This window comes from Schistosoma haematobium, chromosome ZW (assembly GCF_000699445.3).
Source record: "Schistosoma haematobium chromosome ZW, whole genome shotgun sequence".
Lineage (NCBI taxonomy): Eukaryota > Metazoa > Platyhelminthes > Trematoda > Strigeidida > Schistosomatidae > Schistosoma > Schistosoma haematobium.
Window position 1 is genome coordinate 79,214,177 of NC_067195.1, and position 27,367 is coordinate 79,241,543.

Below are 27,367 nucleotides of genomic sequence, written 5' to 3' on the forward strand. Positions count from 1 at the left end.
CGCGCGTTGTTGCTGATGTGCGACTCTGGGGATTTAAATCTGACACCAGATGAGATTACTAAGCTGAAAAAAGCATTTAAAGACCCTGAATTTCAGAAACTATTCAGAGAATATGCGGAAGAAATATCAGATCCTGCTAACAAGAAAAAGTATGCTTATGAGCTATACCTATAGGTGACACTCACCAAGAGACCGCTTATTTTTAACTATTTACTGCTACTCTCTTAATTCGCCTCAATTGATTGTTAAAATTTTCGACATGACAGGCGGTCGTATGTGCTTGGTGAGATTGATTCCTCATTATGAATTTATTGAGCTGCTAAATTTCACCATGAGGAACCAAATAGCTGGACAGGCTTTATTGAATGAAGAACACCAATAAGGGGAGGTTGGAAATTTACATGATTTCCAAGTCATATTTTCATGCTTAGGGCGAAAATAATAGTCCAGTTTGTCATTGCTAATCACTACTAACATTTCGTATATACGAGCATTTGATACAAGCAAGTTATGATTTGTCCATTTGTTGGTTTTGTTTTAGCATAGGGACATTTTACTGACATTGAAAGATTGGTGTAACTGCATATGTAGCCCTCCTGAGTTTACTCCCCCTGAGTTAATATTCCAGCTGTTCTGACCAGCCTTATGAGTTGTACTTGGCGTTCTTTGTTATCAGTTTCAATCTTATTTGATATATACTTTCTTTCTAACATATGACCAATCACCGGTCTCAATCAGATATTTTCGGTAAAATATTTTATTAGTCAGCTCCTCGGATTAATTCATATCAGCAGTGGGTTCATTTGACACGCAAAATCGATCTCATCTCCTAGAAAATGTTGATCGCAGTGTTATTCTGAAATGAACTTATGCAGCCTATTTACTAAGTATTGGAGGTTTCCTCACGTCAAATGTAGGTGATTATTCTCGAAGTGTTTCTTACCGCATTCCAAATGATGTTAGCAAACAACCCTTTTATCAGTCAGAAAGGAATGTGTAACTTCTGGTTTTTCGTGTATCTGAATACCGTATAACCCTCAGTAGTGGTATACTTCTTGTCACATAGTGGTAATCATATTAAATCGGATCGAGTAGTTTATTCAATTTAATCAACACGTGTTTTCAAAGCAACTGACAATTAAAATTGTGTTTTTAACGATACTTGACTAATCCTCTCTACATTTTGAACCTTCTAGATATGAAGACGAGATACGGATGATGGAATTAGAGCAAGGGATGGATGTAGTATTTGTCAATCCTACTCCAGGACACTGTTTGAAAACGCGTCATTGGCCAAGTGTTCCTCAGTATCTCGAAAGTGGAATCACTTTAAATGCAAAAGATGAATCGGCCCAAGAAAGTGTGAAGGTTTTCATAAATATCTGCAAATCTGACAAAGTGGAATGTCCAGAAATTAAACCAATGAGAAACGATTCTTCCAGACAAGGAGAGAGTGGTGTTTATTGGAGTCTTCCTCATTGCTTCACTCCACCTCGTGAAGATATTGACAAAGCGAAAAAGCATGCAATGGTAAGTTCGTTTACATAGTACTTAGCTTTCTTAAAAAGAACAATATTCGACACCACTTATAACTTTCGTGACTTTTACGTTCACTATAACTAGGTTTATGATGTGGCATTCAATCCAAAAGCGTTCGAGCTAGCTAAGTCATCCATTGCTTTGAGAAGATTGTTAGATACAACAGCAGTTGATAGTGTGCAGAAGCAATATAATTTGTGCCTTGGAAAAACATTCTCACAAGCACAACAGTTATTTAGTTGCAGAAAAAATAGGGAATCAAAGCATTCTCTAAATGGGCCATCTCCTACTGATTCCGTTGGTGAGGACTGTTTACTCAAGGCTGTTCATCTCTTAAAAGGTGTGCCCTACAAAGGCGTTTCTAGACCGACAGTAATCAGACGTCGCCGTTCAGATTACGAAGAACGCCAAGCTGAGATAAAAAAACGGGAAGCTGAAGATTTAAAGTTGTGTAGTTCTGCAGAACAAAAACAAGCAATCAAGATGTTATCCTCTTTTCGTAATTGTGGTAATCCTGAGGGTTTATCCGACGGGGCCAGTAAGAACGAGGGTAAGTTCTTAAACTTCAAAAGCCTTGTTTTGTGGTTGAAGGTTCACTGTTTATTCGTTCAAATTGGAGTCCTTTCTTTAGTAAATTGTTCTTTGACTGCACACTGAGGAATACATTAGTGATTAAGAACCGAGCGCCTGAATTAGTAGAACGTGATATATGTACAAATGTGTATACCGTATGACCTAGGTCTTTTCAGTTTATGATATGCTAGGTAGCATGGTGCATTGACCGATCTTATCCATTGGTGAGTGGTATAGAGTAGTATTAATAACTATTGAATGCATCTGCGTCATTATCACTAATTTATAGCTGTGTCAGCGGGCTTTCTTGTACTCGTTCTGGAATCTTTACAATGATGGTGGGACTTTCACAGTCAACGGAGTCGAACACTGATGGTCGTGAGATTTTGTGGTAGTGTCTCTTTAAGAGGTGTACCAAAAAAGTACATTAGCCTTGCGCAGGCTCTCCATTTGAAAACTACTGGTTGAGTCACAACTTATGGTGAACTGTCATCGGAATTTGTTCCTTCAAGTGGTGTTCGTCGGGATTGTCCACTTTCTCTATTTTTATTTAACTTTGACATGGACATGCTTTTAGAGATAACACTCATCGTTTGACTTTTCAATTGATCTTCTACCAGGTGATTCACTTGACTTAGAATATGTAAATGATATAGTTCTGTTTCATGAATACACTGAAAAAATCCAGTCTTCTGACCACCTTAAGGAAAAATCCAAGCATGTTTGAAATGTGGTTGTCTCCCCCAAATTTAAAATGTTAATTCAGGATTGATTTGGGTCATTATCTCAATTAGTGATAGGGAATGAAGTTATTGGACGCATCGACCACTTCACTTATCTCGGAATTCTCATCAGTACTGATGGTCTGGTGCCTGACGAAATCTCTGAATGGATTTAGAAGGTTCTGTTGGCTTTTGCCAACTTGTGTCACTTGTGGCGTAAGCGAAATGTCAGTCTGCCAACCAAAGGGCGAGTTTACTGCGCACCAGTTCGTTCCGTTTTACTTTACGGGTGTGAAACTCATTAGGAATAGACGATATTCATGGGTTACTGGTATTTGGTCACATGTGTATACGAAGCACTGCTCGTGTATTTTGGGACCACGGAATAAACAATGCATGGGTTAGGAATGGAGTATTAGGTAATGATGGAAAATCGATTGTCGAGGCAGTAAATATTTATCATCTGAGGTGGTTTAAGTTTTCTCGAATCGTATTTTTGATGCCTAGTCTTTCATATAACCACTGATAATCTTATTACCATTCTGGGATTTTACCTGACGATTTCATCTCTCTTTGCTAATGGAGTATGGCAACTTGAACCGACGTACACAAGTACTAGTTTCCACGTTATGACTGACTTTCAGGATATTTTAAGTGGTCGACGTACTCAAATAATTTACTCTCTATAGCCAACCTAGGCTGATCAGCTATGAAGTAGCATCTTACGTCGTTACTAAATGTTTTCAGACTTCAATTCGTTGTATTAGTCACCAAAACGAGCTATATTATTTATTGCACTAATCAGTGATATACCTATTTGAGCAGTCCTTAAAAAAGTGAGATAAATAATAAGCTGCCTTTCGGAACATGCACTTGATAACTATCAGTCTTAAAGTTTAGAAGTTTCTTTGTAATATCAACATGCTGGCTTACAGAGAAGTCTGACTCTCATTTTCTGTTAACTTCTAAAGATATATACAATCAATCTCTCGCGAATTGATGCTTAATAACACTGGGTTTTGTTTTCATTTTCAATACTTTGCTACGATTTGTGAGATGTTTTTCAAAAGTATAATTAGATGATGGGTAACTTGAAGGAATGGTCAGAAGTAAGTTACACAGTTGCTTAAAGTGTTCTGTTCAGCCTTAGGGTTTACGTCACGTTTTTACTTTGTAGTACCCAGAATCAATCAGTATGAGTCCTCATGAGTCAATTATTTACGACTAAAATTTAAATTAGTATTGGGATTTGTGAAGATTGTAGTATTTTCACAGTTGAAATCACTTATTGATCTATGCTAGACCACTATTAACAACTAGGAAGCACTGGACGGCTATTTCTTTCTAATACGGGCTTCCTTAGCAGTGCGCATCCACGATTGAGCACATGGGACTCGAAGCCAGGATCTTTCACTGATTATTCATAACAGCAGCTAATGGCGAAATAATTCCTGAACGTTTATCATGTTAATGATGACTCCCCAATTGAAAAATATCTTGTCTGAGGTTAGTTTTATTCATAAAAAAATTGTTTATCGCTTCAAAAAGTACTCAGAAGATGCAAAGCAAAATTATCTAAAGAAATTTACAACAAATAACTCATCGTATATCTTGTCATTACCAGTTTTGCTAACCAATATCTCTGATATGATATTTCAAATATTTTCAGTTCAAAATATATTAATTCTTATAGTCTTATATCCATTAACCTTTACTTTTGGTCTCCGAGTTTTAATAATCTTAAATGTATAACTTAAGATTCAAGTAATTTACCATATTCTGATATTTACAAAGTTCCTTCCCACTAGGTCGAAGATTCAGTAAATAAAGACTTTTATTAACTAACTGCACGGGTTAAAGGTTAAAGGGCTGGCTTCTTCATATTACACCGGTAGACATTATCAACATAGAGTTTGGCACAGATCTGCTTTGCCCCAAGTTTATGTACCCAATTAGCATGGAGATATAAAAATAACAGAACGTACCAAAATAATTTAGTAGCAATTATAAGAAGAAAGATTAAACCTTGGGAATATGTGTTGAGAAGACAGATTGGAAAGACATGTATGAAGAGACAATGTAATTCAAGATCGAGAGGAAAATAAAGAGTGAATGCGTCTGCGCCTTTGCAAACAATTTTGAGCCATGTTACCCAGAGTCTTCAAATCACTGGTCGCGATCATCACACGAACCCTAACCAGGTAGTCTTCATTTATCAATATGGATCATACCAACAGTCAGTGACTTCACCGACTGATGCCACATGTTGGTTTAGCCGCCCCTAGATAAAAACATATTTACATCATTACTAAACACGCACTGAAAATCAACACTGAAGTTTCAAAAATTTAATAAGCATAAACTGCCACAAACTATCTATGAACGTGAACAAGTTACATTTTGTGGTGCAGTGTATATTTACTATGTTGTTTCTGTTCTAATTCTAGAGACTGTCAAATCGGATAAAATAAGTACACCTACTAAACCTGATTATTCTATAACATACAGTTCAGATTTTGACCTAAGTAACTGTCGAAATTCTAATGATGTGAATCCTTTACGTCCACCCGATCGTTTAAAGATCAATGTTAAATTGCCTGGTTTAAGTTCCTCTTCATGTGTTGACTTGGAAGTGACAGAAATGCACATACATTTGAGTGTAAGTTTTATAAGTTTAATTATTTTTAAGTGATTTTTACTGCACCTATTTTCCTCTCTTCTCTATGCGCATTTTTCTATCCTAATTATCTCACTGCTTATCTTGTATAAATTTTGAGCAATAAAAAGTTGAATGTATATAGCTTTTTGCACGACTTGAAGGCTAGTTTGTTGGTCAAGACGTTTGATTTTCAACCGCGAGGTAGCAAATCCAAAACCGGGTTCTACTTCGGTTAATACTACTAGATAGTATCAATAGCCGTCACATGAAAAGGCGACTGGGATTTGAGTACAGAAATCTTCAGTGAATTACTGAGCTGTGTTATATTAAAAATTAATTATATCTGTAATTAGCCGAAGCTGTACAGATCCATTTATATTTATCCAACGAGTCATTCACAGAATCTGACTAAATCAATGACTCTGACGGTAGCGAATAACACGAATTTTTATTTCTCGGTTTCCCATAGGCTGCTTGAAACTTAAAAATAATATCAATCATTAGTGTATATAATTTATACCATAATATTGGAGGATTTCTCATCAGTGAGGACTAATAAAACAAACAATAAATAGTCAAGAATTATGAGCGACGTTTAAATGCAAATATTTAAAGTTACTATGGGGTTGTGGAGATTGTTGAATGTCATTAAGATCATAAACCAGTCTGAGTTAGACCATTATCAAAAACCTAGATGCACAGGACTGCCGTCTCGTTTTTAATTCGAGACTCCTCATCGGTGCGCGCCCGCTACCGTGGACCTCTGGTCACGCGCGAACGCTTAGGCTCTAGACCACTGAGCCGGGATCCAGCAGAGTTAATCTCTAACTTTAATCAGCCCCTGTCATTAAGCAATCATCTTCCATTGTCTTAAGTGGATAACTACCTGATACCCAATACGGTTAAACTCGATTATTAACGGCTTCTCACTAGAGCTCCGGTAATTTCCTCTCGAAACTAGTCACTAGTAAACACATGATAATTTTAAGTATAGGGTTGTGGGTCCGCGCGTAAGACCGAAGGTCCTGGATTCGATTCCCACGCGTGGAGTCGTGAATAAACACTGATCAGGAGTCCCATACCAGAATGAAACGGATGTCCAGTGCTTCCAGGTTTTCGATGGTGGTCTTATATCAGTTCATGATTTTAATAGATTATTTATAGGTTAAAGGGACTCTATGAATATATAAATACTCTAAAATAAAAACTGGAAGTAATGGACCACAATTGTTTAGAATTGGAGTATGCGGTGCTTAGATGGGGTTAGTGGGCATGAAGGATCCACCTAGAAGAGATAGGAAACTCTAGATTCAAATCAATGGTGAGCATAGCCTTCAAGATTATGAGGAAACAAACGGCGTGTGGACATATTCATTGTCATTACTTGCTTCCATGAGACCGAATCTCCCAAGGCTGCTCAACTGGCTGGTGGACTAGACATGTACGTCAAAGGCTTGGGGATTGGTCCACTGAGAGAACGTCTCGTCTCAGTGTGGGTGCCCCAGAGGTATCCGGGCCCTCACAAATTCCATGTGGCGTATATGTATTTTTGGTGCATCTTTGTACCAATGTTTATGCGTCTAAATGAAATATTAGTGTTATATTTATATAATGCTTAAAACATGAAATAAAATAAAGTTGACTAACCGAGCATCGATTGAGTAAGTTTGAGTTAATAATTACCGTTATAAAGAGAAAAAAGTGCGTAATAAACATCTTTATTAGGATGTGGGTTCGTAGAGATTGTAGTAATTTTTAATAGTCGGATTCATGAGTCTGTTCTGGATCAGTGGAATCCAATCCGTGTCGAGTAGAAACAGGCATCTACCTCAGACAATGGATGAAGGGTTGAGTATGATTATGGATTGATTGAGCCTAGACATTAACACCGCTGGATGCCGACTCAATGGTCTAAAGGCTAAGCGTTTGCGCGCACTCGAGGCCGAAGGTCCTGGGTTCGAGTCCCACGTGCACAATCGTTGATGCGCACTGCTAAGGAATCCTATATTAGGACGAGATGGCCTTCCAGGTTTTCAGTGGTGTTCTAGCATAGATCGACTCATGATTTCAACTATTTATAAACATTTATCAATGAGGTCATCATGACAAAGCAAGATTGATAACTGAGTCTTTTTAGATGTAAATATTTGTTTTTAGTTTTCTTACGTTAACTGCTTCAGTAAAACATACTAAGTCTGACCTTCTTTGTTTATGAATTATCTCGAAGCCACTGTTAAGTAAATGGCACTCAATTGCACTACTGAAAAATTGTGCACACTAGCAGAATTTGTAGGACATTCACAGAGTGATTTATACTTGAACACTTTGCAATGTATTCTCTCTATGCTCTTTTGTATCATTGTATAAAGGTCGTTCACTACGTAATGTTGAAACATTCCTAATAGTTTACTAGGAAACCAGCAGATTTCCAGGTATTCTTTAAAAACTCTTTGATCCTTAAAAATGTCTCATATTACTAGTTGTATTGTAATATATTTCGGCTTAATTAAAACCCAGTTGTGTTTTACTCCCAAACTACTTTATAAATAATTCTTATGTCGTTAACTTATTTATAACCCGTATCAAATTGTTGAAAACTGTGCCGTCTGAATTTTTTGGTGGATTCAGTATTTGAAGTATATTTTGGTTGTTGCCATTGAATGAGTAAAGTTGAGACGTTATGAATATGAGATCATTTATAAGGACTAGACACGCATGACATTGATCGTCACCTAGTGATCAATCAATTGTGATTACATCTCAGTCCTACAGGAGGTCGGTCGCGGCTCGGATAGCTCAGTGATAACGTCTCTGACTGTGAAGCTGGGTGACACGAGATCGAATCCGCCAGGGAGCACCAGTTCCCTCAAGATTACAGGTACACCTTGCTGACGAGTGCCAAGTAGCACGGAACCCGGGTCCAGGGTTTCCTGTCGACTACCTTCAACCACCATCTAAGATCATTTATATACACAAGCAACTGATCAAAGTATTATCGGTATATGCGAAACTAGCTTCATCTAGGTAATTTAATACTGTTTTATTTACCAAGCTGTAATCCAGTGTCTGTTTATAAAAATATATACATATATAAGGATACATTCAGTCTATTTCTTATGAATAGATCTGCTACTAAAGTATATATATTGAGCAATTATCAGTTATTGATAAGTCATTATTCACTTTAAAATGAATTCAATCTCAATGATACTGAAAAATTTAATCAATTCTAGAAATTTATGTTATTTAAGAATGCAAGAATGAAAAGAAAGAAAATATTGATTTACATTATCGATCCAAACTTGTTCAGTTCACAACTAAAAGCTCAGTCATAAATAGATAAATTATCAAAATATTTCATAATATGGTGTGAATATTATCCTGTGGTGACTGGATACCTCCCACTTCTCTTTTAATTGGTCTAATTTCTGAAGTTATAGCTTCTCACTAAAATGTGTAAATATTTCCCTAGTTTATGTTTATATGACATTAGTCCATCACGAAAACTATTTTCAGATTAAATAATTTTCCATGGATACTAAGTTAAATAATGTTTAAATGTTCACTAGTTATTTGTTTCGAGATGAAGTTTTTGATGTTCCATTGAGAATCTGTCACATACGAAGTCAACAGTTTTAGAGGGGGGGGAAGATTCTTACAGATAAGAAAAGGATAGTAATCGCTTTGTTTCAAGAATCATCAGTTGTAGTGTTGATATCTAAGTCAGTGGCCGGTGACTTTAATGCTCAAGTAGGTAAACTAAGCGATAGGGAAAGACACCTAGGTGGATCTTATGGTGTCGTCGCTCAAAGAACAGATAATGGCGACCGTTTGTTGCAGCTATGCTCAGATAACCGCCTGTTCCTTGCAAATACTAACTTTAAGCATAAGAAAAAACATTTTTTAACATGGCGACCCCCTAATTCGTCCCAACGTTGGACCCAAATAGATCACATCGCTATCAGCCACCGATGGAGGGGCTCGATAGAAGGCTGTCGCTCATTCTGGAGCACATGCTTAGATTCAGATCATGCTCTAGTGCGAGCGCGTATTTGCTTGCGACTTACTAGACGTAGGAAAGACGCTGCAAGGAAACCTCTTAGGGGCCTACTTAATGATAGCCAAGCTAAGAGTATATTTCAGGAACAACTAGGAAAACAGTTAGGCAGCCACGTATGTGATGCCCACCCCGGTGCAGCATGGAATGTTATCCGAAAAGCTGTGGAAGCAGCAGTGATATCTGCTAGTAAGGTAAACCAGAAGGTTAGGGAGCAACACTGGATCTCGGCAGCATCTATCGCACTGATAGATGCTCGGAAACTCATTCCACCTGGCTCTGAACATAATGAAGAGCGGAGTCAGCTTGAGCACAAGCTGAAAAGAAGCCTACGCAATGATCGCGAACAGTGGTGGGTAGCGAAAGCAAGAGAGATGGAAAAGGCAGCGGCAATAGGTAATAGCAGACAATTGTTCAGACTTGTTAAGGAAACCGGAATTAGGAACCCGACCGTTAGCGAAACAATCTCAGAGAAAGATGGACATATTCATTCTCAATCCAGGAGATTGGATCGATGGGCAGAACACTTTAGGGATCAGTTCAACTGGCCTTCAGCCACACTTCGGTTTCCCACGATCTTCAGTCAACCTGAATGGCAAGTTAGTGTAGGTCCTCCGTCCTTTTACGAAGTTGAAAAAGCCATAGGAAATCTGAAGCGAGGGAGAGCAGCAGGCCCTGACAGGTTTACTCCTGAGATTTTTAAGGATGGTGGTCTAGTATTAGCAATGAGATTAACCGAGGTCCTAGGTAGAATTTGGGAACTGGACGTAATCCAATCTGACTGGTCTCAATCACTGATTGTGCCAGTCTATAAGAAAGGACAAAAGTCCTCTTGTGACAATCACAGAGGAATCAGTTTGACTAATATAGTGTCTAAAATATTAGCCTCAATAATACTTCGACACCTAATCAAAGCTCGTGAAGAGCAGATTAGAGAAAACCAGGCCGGTTTTCGACCTGGACGTGGTTGTATAAATCAGATATTCACACTACGTCAGGTTCTAGAACACAGACACATTCAGACGCCCCACAATGGTAGTATTTCTCGACCTTAAGGCGGCATTCGACTCTGTTAATCGTGAGGTTCTATGGCAGTGTTTGTCACTGAAAGGAGTACCAAAGAAGTACATTAACCTTATAAAGGCTCTCTACTCGAACACAACTGGTAGAGTGAGAGCTTATGGCGAACTGTCATCAGAATTGATTACGTCAAGTGGTGTTCGTCAGGGCTGTCCACTCCCCCCATTCTTGTTCAACTTTGTGGTCGACGTACTTTTAGAGATAACACTCTCCTCGTCTAAATTTCCAGAGGTTGAACTTCTACCGGGAGGTTCACTTGTTGACTTAGAATATGCTGATGATATAGTTTTATTTGGTGAAGACGCTGACAAAATGCAGAGTCTTCTGACCACTCTAAGCAACAATGTAAGCATGTTCGGGATGCGATTCTCTCCCTCGAAATGCAAAATGCTGCTTCAGGATTGGGTTACATCGACATCCGAACTAGTGATAGGGAGTGAAGTAGTTGAGTGTGTCGACCGCTTCACTTATCTTGGAAGTCTCATCAGCCCTTGTGGTCTGGTGTGTGACGAAATCTCAGCACGGATACAGAAGGCTCGACTAGCTTTTGCCAACTTGCGTCATTTATGGAGTAGGCGAGATATCCGTCTATCAACCAAAGGACGTGTTTACTGCGCAGCAGTTCGTCCCGTCCTACTTTATGGCAGTGGAACGTGGCCGATAAGAGTAGAGGATATTCGTAGGTTACTATTATTCGATCATAGGTGTCTTCGAAACATTGCTCGTATATCATGGGACCATCGAGTAAGTAACACAGTTGTTAGAAAACGGGTACTAGGTAAGGATGGCAAATCAATTGATGAAGTAGTGAAACTTGATCATTTGAGATGGCTGGGACACGTGTTACGTATGCCCAACGACCGACTACCTCGATGTGCTATGTCCAGTGGTATAGGAGTAGGTTGGAAGAAAGCTAGAGGCGGCCAAACCAAAACATGGCACAAGTCCATGAAGTCACTGACAAGTGGACTGAGTCATGTTGGTAGGTGTAGACTATCTGGTTAGGGACCACGAGATGATAGCAACCGATGGTTTATTTAACGTCAGTAGTAATTTTAGTGAATTAATATCGTTTTTCCTTACGTAAATGTTTTCTTCAGAATTGCGCTAGACGTCCAAGAATACTAAGTTATTCTCTCGTATTTTTGTATTTTTCATTTCTTGTACTGTAGTATATATAAATTTCACAATTTTTAAAGATTCATGAAGTAAATATAAATGGGACAAAACAAACCATATATCAAAGTAATCATATTTCAAGATAGTATAAATGACAATCGATAGCCTGTGTTATAGAAAAAACGACAGATACTCGTGATGGTATAATCTTCGTCAATGTCTGTTTGTTTTAAGGGACTTCATTGTTGTCTCTGGATTATTTTATAAACTTTGTTTAGGGAACTTCCGTGTTCTAATAGTGTCCATATCATCAATCAGTTCCTATCCCTTGTTGATTTCAAAGCATAGTATTGACTGTTTCGGATCAAGTTATATTTTCGAATCTTATTACTCAGTTAATTTAACTCAAATATGCACACCAAATGTTTCATTTGCAGCTTAATATGCAGACTTGTATTCAACTGATCGTTCGATTTTATCTTTATAACTTAGTTTATACTATTCATTAATTTTACAGTTTACACATTCTGGATGATGTCACTTTTTTAGTCTTTTTATTTTTTGAAATAAATTTGCAGAGTCGAAAACCAATTGCATATTTGCTTGACCTGAAATTACCCTATAAAGTGAAAGATGCTGAAGGAACAGCAAAATTTGATAAATCTACTCACACTCTATGTATTACACTACCGATTGTTAAAAACGTGGAATCAACTACTTGTAAGCCTACTGACAGTAGTATAAATGGTGATGATGAAAAAGTTGTAGAGAACGAAACGAAATCTGTTGAATGCAGTTCCACAACAAACACTTCTGATCTTGAATCAGTTACATTAAATGCAGCAACTCGAAAACGTGCACGTCGAAAACGTCGGAAACAACGAACTAAAGCAAATATTGTTACAGAAAGCTCAATGGATACTTCATCTGATGGTGGATCTTCAGTTTCAAAATATCCTAATTTTAATCTACCCGTATCTTCTGTTGTTGCCGTTGATAAGTCTGTAACGCAAACAGAAAAGCAATCTGAGCAGTTAACAAATACGTATGAAAAGTTGTGCGAAAATGAGAAGAACATAGAAAACGAAAACCAAATTACAACGTCTCAATTATCTACTGTTTTCAGTTCATCAAATTCCCCGGGCGTTGAAATCAAAGTAAACCAGGTTCCAAGTTGTGAAATGATTTTGTCCAAAGATAGGTAATGAATCCTATCTCTGGAGTGGTTTTAAGAAATATTTTTTTACGACTATTATTAGTAGTAGTATGGATGTGATTACTTTTGTTCGTTATCTAAGTGAATATGGCTTTGGTCGTGATAAACTATGTATATCCAACCTTCACTCACATGTACATGAGGTAATGTAGTAGTTAAGGCACTAGACTTCCATCTTTTAAATTTTAGATTGTCAGGGTAGTTTACTTTTAATGATCTCGAGTGTTTTTAAAGGCCTGTGGGTGATTTTTAAGCTGCAGAAGGATACTTATTCTTGAGGTATATCAAAGGGAAACCGGATCAATAGTAGTCTTGGTCACTTTAAAGCATGACCACAGAACCCAGGAGACAACTGCCTGGGACCTGTCAGAAGCGGTATTTTTGTGAGTAGCTCCGTACTTTCAAGGTCCTAATTCAGACTATAGAAATCCCTTTGACAAGATGAGATGTGTTATTTTGAGGGTCAAACTTTTCTAACCACACCTTTGATCGTGGTAAAACAGCTCCGTTTCGGATGCTAGTTGTCCGGGAGAAACATCTTACTAGCGTCACACTCCAGTTCAATCAGTAATACAACTTCGCCCTATAACCTTAAGTTGTTACTCTTAGTTTTACCGTTCCCTGACCAACCTACCTTGGATGTTAGGACCTAAACGAAAGAGTGTTTCAACTAATATACCGCGATTGGGTCATTACGATACGCAGGTCCGATCACCTCACCAAGGTAGTAGCTGGTATGATGTTTAGAGACACGGACTGCTGATTTGTATTGTATTTAAAACTTCAAGCGTTTCTGACTAATGTGTCCTAGATGATATGTCAATAAATTTTACTCACGCTCATAACTTTGTTCGGTGCTAAAATCCAGTTGTTGGAATCGGTATTATTTTCTTATCTCTTGTTCAGTGAGTTGTTTCTCTATCGTATATACAGTCAACTCATTAACTCATTATACTTTTGATTATTATTTTATCCCCGTTATTTAATTGTAGTTTGTTTTCTTCAATGAATCAGTGACTTAGCTCAATTTTTTCATCACTCAGATCTCTTGAACAGTCTAACCAGTTTCTATGTGTTTTCAACTAGATTGTAATGTTATAAAGTTACTTTTAAGATGCATAAAAATAGTGAAAGCAGTTTAATGATCTTTTTAAGCATTTCAAATAACTCCAAGTATCTTAAAGCTTCGAGTAGAGTGTTTTAGTAAATTAGTCTTTGTACTCGTGTTTACTCGATAGACTTATGCTGTTGTTAAACTGTCCTTAAAACTTGTGAGACTTTTTCCAAGAAGAAAGTTCCTTCATTTTTTGTAGTGTTGAAGATGATTGCCATTATTCTCACCGATGTGTCCTCCATACAGTCACTAAACTAGTCAGATTGAATTTACTCAAATCTTACTCAGCTGCTTTATACACGCGACATGCTATTTCTAGTTAATGTAGCATACTGTTTATTCAAAACTGATTATGTGAGCTAAAAGTTATTAAATTTATTCGTCATTGTTGTACTAAGAAAATTAATACCATCTGTCTATAAACCGTTAACACGAGCCACGTTAACAGAAAAAAATTGAAGCGAGTAAAAACTGTGTTGAAATAACTAGATTAACTACATAGATTTAATGGTCATATGAAATCACCATACTTCTAGATATGGACAGGCATCATTCTTTTCAAGATATCAATGAAGTGATGAGTAACGTTTAGATTTTGTTTCTAGAACAGTTTAAAAAATGAGTCGCTGGAATAAGCTATTCTGGCTTGCAAACTGTTTATGATGACATTATTACGACTATCATTTTGCCATATTTAAAGCGATTACGAGTTCACCTAGTCTACGAACGGAACAAAGACTCTGTGACCAATGACCAATAAGCTACATATTCTGATGCGTCCCGGTCCCGCTAACTAGACAGAGAATTCGAAGTTTGGAACGCGGAAGTATATTCCGCAAGTATCCAGATCCAGAAGCGCGAGTGATAACAACTGACACAAATCAAACTTATATATACAGCATAAAACTGTCCTTTGGAAGCGTTAAAAAATAGCGAACTAAAATATACAACGGACCAATGGCTTCAAAGATTCTCCCAAGTGGGAAATACGACGTGAAGGTGAAATGAGCGCTTTTGGCGCGGAAACAAAGAAGTTCAAATTTTCAAAATAAAATTACAAAATTAAGGTATTTACCAAGTGAGTTCTGGGAATCTAACATCCCCAACACATTTTTAATTTACTTTAAAGATTTTACGTCGAATTTGCTGTCTAGAAGGATAGTTGAAGAGAATGTTAAAAATATTTATTTGCAAAACTATTTATCTAAAAATCTTTTATAAACATAGATAATCATGTGATTTTTGGATATTTGACTTAATCTGTTTTTTTATTAATTTAATTTAAAGACGCTTAGCACCAGTTCGTTTTCGACAAGATCCATTCTCCTTAACTGTTTTATTGGATGTGCGTGGTATTTTGCCTAAATCATTCATGATAAATTGGACTGATCCTCTGCATTTCAAATTACCCGATAATACTGATATGCCTGATTCATCTTCATCTCAGTTACTTTTACTAATCACTTTTTCAAGTTGTGGGTCCGGTGGGTTTACTATGGACTGGGGCATAGTATTACAATGTCCGTCCTCTTCCACAACCAACAAATATGAATATACACTTAACGGTATTACAGATTCATTTAACTCCTATGGAGCCAATGAATCTTCCCTACGACCACAGATAATATCCTGTCATATTTCTCCAACAAATGGAGTTTTGGTTATTCGTAAACCTTCGTGTAACTGTGATAATCTATCTATGAACAAGAAGTTATTTAGTGAAATGTTATCAAGTCGTGCTGTTTGGTGGACATCAGTTGCAACTGGGCGCACTTTAACAGCTGGTATGGAAGTGAGTTAAGCTGCTGTTTTTGATAATAACCTCGTTATGATTGAAGATGCCAATTAATATCACGAGTCAAGGTCATCGATCAGAATTTTGATTAGAATTTCTTCGATCCCAAACACTCATTGGTTTATATACAGAAACAATTGAACTACGTTTCGCACTAGATAATTAATCATATTTTAAACACAACCATGCTGTAAGTGGTAGAGAGCAAAACAAGCAGTACACATTTAATTAACAATAATTAATGAATAGTAAAATATATAACGATAGTTAATAGGTTCACTAAAAGCTTGCAATAAGGAGAACATAGAAGTACAGTAATATAGGTGTTTATTAGCTGTACAATAAAAATATAATAATCCTAAAAATAAATTCACTTAGTATTGTTTACTTGAATCTTCCCATTGATGTTTAGGACTACAATTGATCAGTATCTTATTGGCATATGTGCATACTGTGCGTATTGCCTTAATTCACAAGTATTCTAAGCAACGATGGATAGTGGCTACCAGTGGAATCCAGGACGCGCGTTTTGTCCTATTTGGGACTCGTCAGCGGAACACCCGTCTTGGATTCCACTGCTAGCCACTATTCATCTTTGCTTAAAATCCCAAGAATAGTTCTAAAAGTAATCATAAACATCATGGTTTGAAGATGTTATTTAAGGAGTATAATCCAGTGAAATAAATTTGGAAAGACAAAAACATTCTATTTATTTTAACAACCGTTTTTTTTAAATCATTAAACGCAAAACCGCAACATTTCCGTCAAACTTAAGATGTAATAACTTGGTGTACTTATATCTTGAAACAAGTCGTATAAATGTTATTTATTTATTTAAACACATAAACATTGGTACAATGAGGCGCCAAATAGATATGCGCCGCATAAATCATCCGATTTGTGTGAGGGCTGTGATACTGCCTGGGTGCCCAAACCAAAGCAGGTGGTTCTCTTAGGGAGCCACACCCGAAGCCTTCGATTTAAAGGTCTGATCCACAAGACAGTGGAGCAACGTCAGGGGATGCAGTCCCACGGGAGCCGGTGACCAACGATTGGTTCATACGCCATTTTTTTCCTGAGGATACTGGAGCCCATGTGCGCTATTTGTTATAACTTGTGACCACCGATTAGAGAGCAGTGAATTATCGATCGGACCAAGGACGCGTAAACACGTACGAGCAACCTAGAGTCCTGATTGGTCCTACCTTCCGCCTAGCTCAGCTAGTTAAGTCTAGAACACCAATCTCAGCCTCTGCGATATGAATCATTATACTTCAAACATACTGAGTTTATATACCAATTAAACAGACCACAACGTACCAATAAAATATGAAACAACATTTGTAAAAGAATTAGCCAGATGTGGCTGTGAATGAGGGAGGTAGTAATTAATATGCTGGGTATAACTCAAGAATGGTGACACGTATAATAATAGCTTATGGGTCAAAATAAAGCTTATAGTAAGAGGAATATGAATATGCATAGTTTAGTTACTTAATAATTATACAATAGAAATATACGTTTAGTATTAGTCCATCAATAGATCCCAAAAGTTACCACTCATTATTCTTATCGGGGTATAACAGTTTTCCAATTCGCCTAGGTGGACTTTCCGTGTCCCCCAACCCGGTTAAATCGCCGTACATTCGCTTTTCGTCCTTTCAATTTTGTAAACAATATCCCCGCCACGAGAAGGCAGTGAGTAGGATTTCCCTGGCAGAGGCTATACACGCGTGGCCATGTGAAAGCATTTCGAGAGAGAGCTGACTCTCCCCACTCTCGGCCGTACCAGGGCATTTGGGGGCCTACATTAAGTGGCTTACATTAATTCACGAAACATCAGAAATACAATTTCTCTCCTCATTAACCTATATCAGTTTATTAAAAATAATGTTTATTTTAGAAAAATACTTTGGTATAAGTTGTACTTAATAACATGATGTATGTACATAGTTATGTTATACATAGTTAACTGTTCAGGTAATGATTGTGATTCCGTTTAGAATGCTAAATTGAAATGATCTTATGAGTCGAAATCATGTAAAATTAATTCTGATCAACCATATATGAAGAAAGTAGGATGGGAACATCTTCAATCCCATACTAACTGCATTACTTGACTTGGAAGTTAACTGTCATTTCTCATCGATTTCTTAAGTATGTTTACAGCAACTATTTTGCATTTATTAAATCCTATACAAATGTATCATTGGTTCTAAGGGCATAAAAGAGTTCTCCAACACTCTGTATTTCACTTAACTGTATCAAAATTGAACTACTTGGTACCTATCACTCTTATTAATAACTTAAAATGCACCGAGGATTTGATTTTGATAGGTTGAAATTTTAATTTTTTAAACTCATTAATTTGAGACTTGAAAGAATTCCACTTTATAATTTACAATAATCTGTATTTAAACTTCATTATTATTGTTGGTATTCTGTGTTTTTCTACATAATTAGGAGTGTTCATTCATTGGAATGGAATCGTTCACACCACATTATAGACAAAATAATTTTCTACTTACCGATGTTAATGAAACTTCTGATAACTGTTATCGTGATGGTGTTTTCTCCTCTACTCAACTGACCAATGAAGTATCTTCAATCAATAATAGTTTATCCTCTGAACCATCAGTCAATAATCGGTTACTTCATAAAAGTTGTACATTGAATCAACAAAGTTTAAAGTCTGTAAATGTCACCTCATTGTCGGATAAATGTTGTTCCATAGAATGGGATCCTACTGTTGAATTTATAGGTTCGAAAACCGACTTAAACTGTAACCTTATGAAAATAAATGACTCTTGTTTTATATCTAATCATCAGTCAAATTTAATAAATCAACATATAACTAACGAGAATAATAATGATAATTACATTGTCAGACGTCTCAGGTGTAATTCAACTCCTGGTAATCCAGGTCAGACTGGACCAGTATTAAAGAGTATTTTGAAACAACGTTCAATATCAGGTAAATAACATAACTTAATTTTATACTCTTATTGTGGTATTGTTGTTTGATGTGTTTATTATTTGCAGCTTATCTTGTGAATTCCAACTGTATGCTTATTGATAGTCACGAATATTTGATCAAATTTTAACGGATTTAAAATGGCTTGTCTTAATGTTAAACTTATGAACTCCTTTGTTTGAATCATATTTAGAATTTTATTCAATTCAGTTATCATTTTCATCATGAACTTACATCAGCCGAATGATCATTGGAAACTAACGAATACTAAGCGTTTGTGTCATCATTTTCACATTGTACACCCATAAAGTCACATTAGATCAAACTAAAGACTTTCATATTTCACAGTAAGCATGTTATTTTCAGATTATTTAGTCAAGATTCAACATTTGACACTTCCTAATTCGTAATGCAGTCATGGTGTTGTTGAATATTGACTACCAAAATCTATACGATCATTTCCACTGAATGTTCATAAAATAAAACTATTATTTAAAGTAACCATTAAGAAACAATTTCGTGGTTTTCCAATATTGCGTAATAATACCTATACTATTTATTTATTTAAACACATAAACATTGGTACAAGGAGGCACCAAGTAGATATGCGCCACATAAATCATTCGATTTATGCCCGGGTGCCCGAACCGAAGTAGGTAATTTTCTTAGGGACCACACCCGGAGCTTTTGACCTAAAGGTCTAATCCACAAGGCAGTGAAGCAACGTCAGGAGATGCAGTCCCACGGGAGCCGGTGACCAACAATAGGTTCATACGCCATTTGTTTCCTCAGGATCCTGGAGCCTATGTGCACCATTTGTTTGGAATCAGGGTTTTCCGTCTCCCCTAGGTGGATCCTGCCTATCCACCAACCCAGTTAAAGCACTGGACATTCACTTTTCATAAACAACACCCTGTCTCGAGAAGGCAGTGAGTGGGACTTCCCTGGCAGTGGCTGTATGCGTATGACCAGCTAACTCTCCCCACCCTCGGTCATACCAAAGCATTTGGGTGCTCCATACACACAGAGATTTAACATTAAAATTGATTCTAAAAGACCATATATCAGTCTAAAGTATCACATTATAGATGATTGTATCCAAAGCACACAAATTGGCCAAGTTAACAACAAATGCATGAAAATAATGTAAAATAAAAAGTCAAAAAACGCTGTTACTTCAGAAAATAAACTTAATAAAATACTATTACTTTTAAAATTTGAAGACGGATAAAACAAGTCGGTACACCTGTAATCGATTCAACACTATTATCATTGTATATTCTATGCCTATATTAAGCTCACAATACTTAGTGGTTTTTTAAATTGAGACTAGCCCCATTTTGTATCTAAGGTATCTTCACTAGATCTTACAACGTATATAGGAAGTTGGCACTCATTACACATTTTAAATAGTACTGTAGCAGCTTCAAGAGCTTTGTTTGTTATTTATCACAATAAGATTATTGGTTTATAACATTTAAGTCAACTAGATGTCATTTAGTATTTATAAGTTTAAAGATGTGAGCACTGATTTAGAGACCTGTGATAAATTATATTAGTTGTATGATACTTATTCACTATTGTTAAAACCGTATACTTGTTGCTTAGAAGTACAGTTTTGCTACTTCACTTTTAATAATAATAAAATTTTATTACTTTTAAAATATGATTCATGTCACCATTTTTGTTTTTACGTGTTTTATATCTTCATTTATTTACTGTTTAGAATCTAGCGGAGATGAAATGACTATTTTAGAAGGTAATATTTTGCGTGATGCCGGTCTGGCTAGTAATAGAGAGCATCCTTTAACATCGGATGAATTTCCTACCGCAAGTAGTGATGAAAATCACGATTCAGTACTATCAAAATCTGATTTTCGACGATGTATATCTAGTGATAAATTATCAGGGACAATAAGTCAATGTTATCCTAATTTGCCTATATGTAGACAACGAGTAAGATCAGTGAGTTTCTGTCAACGTGATCAACATGTAGATTTCTCACCTAGGGATACAGTAGAAACACTGCATCATACATTGTGCAATTTGCGGTAAGTATAATGTTGTCGTGAATTTTAATTATTATTCGTTATTTGGCTGTAACCAAAGTTTATTAGTAAACTGATTACTGTTTTGCTTGGAGACAGCCTAGGAATTTAGAGACTACCATGAATCATTGAGTCGGAGTTTTGAACTTACTCTATTTGTTTCTTGCTGAGTGACAGGGTAATTTCAGTAAACGTCAAACGATAATTGTGACCATCTGCTTATTACAACCACTTGAATCAAATTAATAAGTTTGCGGGGGGTATTTCAGAGGTTCAGTCAGTCTAATCTCAACCATTAGCTTTATGACTCCAGTTATTCTCTTGTTCAATATGGTGCGAGTTTTCAGATTTCGCTAATAGTCATTACGGAATACACTTTTATGAACCCAAAATTTTCCTACTAGAAGACGTTATCAATAGTAAACAACAAAGGTAAACTTAGCATTTGGACTCGGTGATAGTCAAAATGTTTTTCGCATCTAACTGTACCACTAGTAAGACTAGGCTACTTTAAACTAACTGTGAAGCATGTAAAACATGGAGCAATACTATACAGTTCTCCGAAACCCCCATGACGTTTGATGAAATACTTAAAAAGGCGGTTCTTAGTTCCTCTTACGCCTACTTCATTTTGGAATCGTAGTTAGTATTTTGTACTTCTGAAATGGGATGTCCGAATTAAAATCGTACGCACAAACCTCAAACTGCTTAATTAGTTGTCTTTCCCCATTTTAAGGAAAATATGTGATTCTTAGTTGACATTGACATGTAATTTCGTGAGACTCGTCACTCTTTTTGTTGTTGTTTAGACGTTTCTTAATGGAAACAGACGTCAGGCTATCAGATATTGTTTAATGTTGTTAGGATACTATGCTGAAATGTAACAGAAATTGTAGCACTAATTTATTTACCACAAGAGTGGTTGAATAAAAATGTTTAATAAAACTTATGAAAAAAAGGTATTTATACTCGGATTCGGTTCAGTTGTTTATTATTGAATTCATCTGATCCGGCATACACTTTTTGCTAACTGTCCATGCGTCCATTCTTATTTTTTAGTGTTTTTTTTTCTTTACTACAATTCTGAGCAATAATGTGTAGCATTTAGCTTTTCCTCATTAACCTGACCGTAGCTGCTATCTTGACGCGGTGGTCGGGCTTTCCTATCGTGATGACCCAACCGAGCTATATTGGCTGGAACACATGTTCCTGTATGTTCTACCATGCTAGGCAGGTCGATTGGAGGACGGTGAGACTAAAAGCAGCAACTCAAGATCTAAGGGCGAAGTCGTACTGCTGACTGTAGAGGGGTGTGACAGCAGTGAGGTGTTTCCCTTGGATAACCAGCATCTGCAGCGATGCTGCCTTCTCACAAGGAAGGAAGGAGTTAGAAAAGTTCGACCCTAAAAATGTCACACCTCACTTTACCTCACGGATTTCCGTCTCCGGCGGTAAGGCCCTTTGAAGAACGGAGCTAACAGGTTAAACACTTCCCACAAAAAGGCCGTGTGCGTCCAGCCTCAAGCAGTTGTCCCTTGGGCTCTGTGGCCACGCTCCCAGGTCATTAAGACCAACACTAATCTGACTTCACTTTCAACGTCCTCAAGAAATACCCTACCACGGTGTGGGCAGCTGGGAATCGACATCAGCCCTCATACCCGTAGCAGCACACGAGACCAAGTTGGTCATAATCAAATTCTTCCTACACATCTTAATAACTCTCTTATCTCCACTACTAGCCCTTCTCACGTTCCTTTATCACCTCGCGCCGCTATTGCAAACAATTCGAGTACGTGGAACGTTATTCCCGGTCTCCTGAAATCATGCTCCAAACTTCATGTAGGAGCTTTTAACGTCCGAACACTGTGCCAAATTGGACGATAGGTTTCCTTAGATAGGACTTTAGAATCTCGCGTCATTGATGTGTGTTGCGTCTCCGAAACGCACATACAGGATCCGAGTAGTGTCATTTATCTGACCTCACCACATCAAAATAAAGCGCCATATCGATTCACGCCTCGTGTATCCAGAATTCCTGATGCTGCTTCTACTCAAACACAACTGGTCGAGTGAAAGCTTATAGCGAACTATCGTCAGAATTGATTACATCAAATGGTGTTCGTCAGAGCTCCCCATTCTTGTTTAACTTTGTCGTTGATGTGCTTTTAAAGATGACACTTTCCTCATCTAAATTTCCAGGGGTCGAACTTCTACCGGTAGATTCACTTGTTGACTTAGAATATGCCGATGACATAGTTCTATTTGGTGAAGACGCTGACAAAATGCAGAGCCTTCTGACCACTATAAGCAACAATGCAAGCATGTTCGGGATGCGATTCTTCCCCTCAAAATGCAAAATTTTACTTCAGGATTGGGTTGCAATGATAGGGAGTGAAGTAGTTTAGCGTGTCGACCGCTTCACTTATCTTGGAAGTTTCATCAGACTTTGTTGTCTGGTATGTGACGAAATCTCAGCACGAATACAGGAGGCTCAACTAGCTTTTGCCAACTCGCATCATTTATGGCGTAGGCGAGATATCCGTTTACCAACCAAAGGACGTGTTTACTGCGCAGCAGTTCGTTCGTCCTACTTTATGGCAGTGAAACGTGGCCGATAAGAGTAGAAGATATTCGTAAGTTACTAATTTTCGTCTCTTCCTCGGTCGGATAAGACTAGACAAACGGTTTTACTGATTTTCCTCATCCTTTGTTCGTTTTCCTTCACCTCCTTTTGTATGTATTCTCCACTGTCAGATCTTCCGCACACTTAACACGACTTCAATGATCGTTTCTGTAATGCCTATTCTCTCGTTTTCTGACGCACTTCTTGTATTGAATCCTTGGTTGAAAGTTTTGCCATTTCTGTCACTTCCAGTATGTCTGTCATCTTACTGTCAGTTCGTATTTTCTGCTTTCTGTAAGTAGTTATGTAATCTATTTGATTGTTATCATTGACTCATAAACTGATTTGATTGCTTTTGGTAGTTTTCATAAATGGAGGTAGATATTATTGTATTTTAAGGTAAAGCCCGATATGACAGTCTAATTGAAAGCAATAATGTTCACTTATATATGTTGTGATGGTTTTCACGATCGGAACTTCTAATATTTATAATGTGTTCGTACTTTAAAAGATCATTCGTTGTGGAGGATGTTACCTTTTTTATCGATAATTCGTTTCACAGGAAAAATCTCCGCAAACGTGATGCTCGCCGTCATCGTGCAAGTGGTGGAAATTCAAAACAATCAGAAAATGGCAAAAACGCGCCTTCTAAAACGAGTGTTGATATTAATACTCCTACACTTAGTACATACATATCTTCAAACGGTTCATTGTCTTCGTCGATTGAAGTTGACCATTGCAGCAAGAATTCCAGTAAGTTTATTCGACCATATAGTGGTCAAAAATATTTCGACAGCTTCCTACACAGCATTTTAATTAATAACTCTTCATACTCTCACAGTTATACTTATTCTCTTCCTCCGACAGGTTGCTTGGTTTCGGAACAAAACAATCCTAATTCAACCGAATCTATTCGTACAAGTACATTTCACGATTCCTTCACTCTTCATGAATCAAAAACTAATATCCCTGTACATTCTCGTTCTGATTCTGATCGTGAGAACTTACCTATTTTACATTCCGAATCCAACCACTCGCAGTCATCAAGTTCCAAAGTTATTTCAAAATGTGATGAGGAAACGTCCGAAACTGTTCCCAAACACCCTGAAACTATCGATGCTGATGGTATAACAAATAGTAACTTTTCAGCTGTTCACTTAACTGCATCACCAATTTTAGAGTTAGATGAAGAATGAATTTTTTGTGTAAACTCTTTGAATTTATTTCTTAAATAACGCATTTGGGTTAATTTAATAGGATTGAGTTTGACTCATATAATAAGAACCCTTTAAGCGTTATTTCATATTGTCTTCGTGGGCGTTTGTTTATTGTATGCACTTTATCTACCCTGAATTTCTACAGTCTTATTCTTTATGCATGTTTACATCTACCGAAGTGCTAACTTTTGACATGTAGTGAAAATCATCCACCAAACATTTTCTGTCGTGTGGAAGTATTATTAAAGAGAAGAAAATTTGTCGCAAAATGTGAATCCCATCGAAAGAAGCCGATAAAGGTTGGGCTTTATACTTCATGATGGTGCCTTAAACTAGAACAATTTATTGCCGAACTGGGTTTACATCTCTTCAACATCGGTAGATTAAACTGAGTGGCTCTGATCGCTCAAGAGTTGGGGCGAGACCACTAGGATTGTCAGAGTCTATCGCGAACTTTAAAAAGTTGATGTTTCAAAGCGGCTCCACTGTCTAGATTAGTTAGTCGTACCTCTGTTCCTGATAGAATAGTCAAGATATCAGCCATTGTTAATACAAAGGGCAAGTTGACTGTTTTAGACTTGCGTTCAATGAAATTTCCTATGAAATTCAACCTGCGATCAAAGAATACGTTAGACATCAGTGGCAGAGGTGCCCAGTCTCGGCATTTTTGCACCTCGCATAACTACCAGGAGTCGATAATTGTCCGGACTCTAAGCATGGTTTAATATCACCTCGCTACATGCAGAAGTATCTCCGTTCACAGCGTAACGTACTAATACTGTGCACAAAGCGTGTTTAAGTACATCCGATTTATAACGGACGATGGTAGAGGGTTTCGTGAGTAGGAAAGCAAATTCGAGAGAACAATGCAAACGCGAACATCTATACTGATAATAGTTGTGGAAAGCTTCGGTTGAGGAAGTGTGGCTAAAATAATGTGACTTATAACGTTCACTTGGTATGCGAGTGACAGAAGGCTGACCTAGGGTCGGACAGTGTTGCCAGGTTTGTCTTTCAGGATACTTTAAAGTTCGACTATGGTGGCGGACTGTCTAGACCAACCATTCCTCTCTGTTTAAAATACGAGTGAGAGACTCACTGGTGATGATTCCCAGCTGATTGTTTTGTGAGTTGACCTTATTTTAGTTTTTCATGTGTCAGTTATCTCACTCCTTGTTTCCTGTATACCCATGTTTAAGACCCCGCGAAGTCCTGAACCTTCTTTTTGAGAAATAAGCTGATGTTCTGTGTCATTCAATCACGAGAATGCTTATCCTCAACATATTTCATATCGAAAATGTGAAGAGAGATAAAGGTAGTCTCGATGACGATAAAAGATTCTGACAATAAGTATGGAAAATTTGTGCCCATACTGATAACTTAACCTTCCCTACAACAATGGAGAGACATTGCTACTCTCACTTTAGACTATTTAAAGTTGCTACAGATATTCAGGTTCTGACACCTTCATAAACCAAGGATACCATATCAGTGAAGTCAGAAATGTGTGTTCGAAGATATATTAGGAAGGTTTTTGATATGTTGGAAATCATTTAATCTAAACAGGCTAGTAGTCGCATGGATTACTTAATACGGTTCATTCACTCGCGATCTGATGCGAATATAAGCGAGCATTTTCTACTAGGCCATCTTCAATGTTAAAGATTTACTGCTAAAGCTGAAGAGAGCATTGGTCCGTGTCACTTGGCTTACATGTATAAAAGAAATACTTCGGATGCTGTTGTTAGCCTGTATCGTAATATACTGTTCAATTTAGGAAACTGTAGGGAGTATGTTTGATGCGCGTTGCAATACCACTTCTATCTTTGAATCTGTTCCAAGTACTATTAAATAATTTTGATGGCATCAATACCATTAGATGGATAAACAACTAACTATTTTCTTATGTTTCTGGAAGTGAACAGTGCATTGTACTTAGGAAAGTTCTACGTTTTAAATAACTCATGGTGTGTCAAAAGCATTCATTCTTTCACCTTTCCTCATTTTTCCTGTATTATTACAAAAAACACTTTTGTTGCGTAAGAAGATGATCTCACTGTATGTACATCAATTTCCGTCTCTTCATATTTCCATTGAAACTAATGTGTGCATTTGTTCTTTTAACCATTGCCTATTGTTTATGGTCTCATACCAAATCCTTCTAAGTGTCAAACTGCCATTTTTGGACCAAGACATGAATATCACAAACACCCTTCTTTGATCGCTCAAAGCCTAGAATATTGGAGAATCTACTGTAAAAGCAGCGCTTATTTATCTTAATATAGTCTATCCACAGGTCTCTGTTGGACTGCTCATGTTTTCTTAGTATCGAAGGTACTTTTCGTTTGACTTATTATATTGAGAGGTTACATGCTTTTGGCATTATTCGACATTTAATTTTGTGATTTGTAATCATTGTATAATATCTTGCAAACCACATCATTCGCATTTTTCGCTTTACACCTCTGCTAGTGAGATGAGAGGCCGGTAAATTAAAGTTCGTCAACACGAGCAAGGTATAAATGCCCCACCATACCTTAACTAAAGTGTATAATATAAGGCAAACAAGCTCACTGATTTTCATACTTGTTGTGGATTAATTACTTTTGTGAATTTGTTACGCCGACAGCA

The 27,367-nt window shown here is 37.1% G+C and overlaps 1 protein-coding gene across 1 annotated transcript; it reads left to right on the plus strand.

Annotated features, from left to right (window-relative positions):
• Positions 1–25,714, plus strand: DNAAF2 (Protein kintoun). Its single transcript, XM_051212398.1, has 7 exons — positions 1–149; positions 1,197–1,530; positions 1,624–5,493; positions 12,328–15,157; positions 15,367–15,871; positions 18,338–18,848; positions 20,575–25,714. Exons 5-7 carry the CDS (start codon positions 15,452–15,454, stop codon positions 20,901–20,903), a joined length of 1,260 nt encoding a protein of 419 aa, XP_051072581.1. The 5' UTR covers positions 1–149; positions 1,197–1,530; positions 1,624–5,493; positions 12,328–15,157; positions 15,367–15,451; the 3' UTR covers positions 20,904–25,714.
• The last annotated feature ends 1,653 nt before the right edge of the window (positions 25,715–27,367 follow it).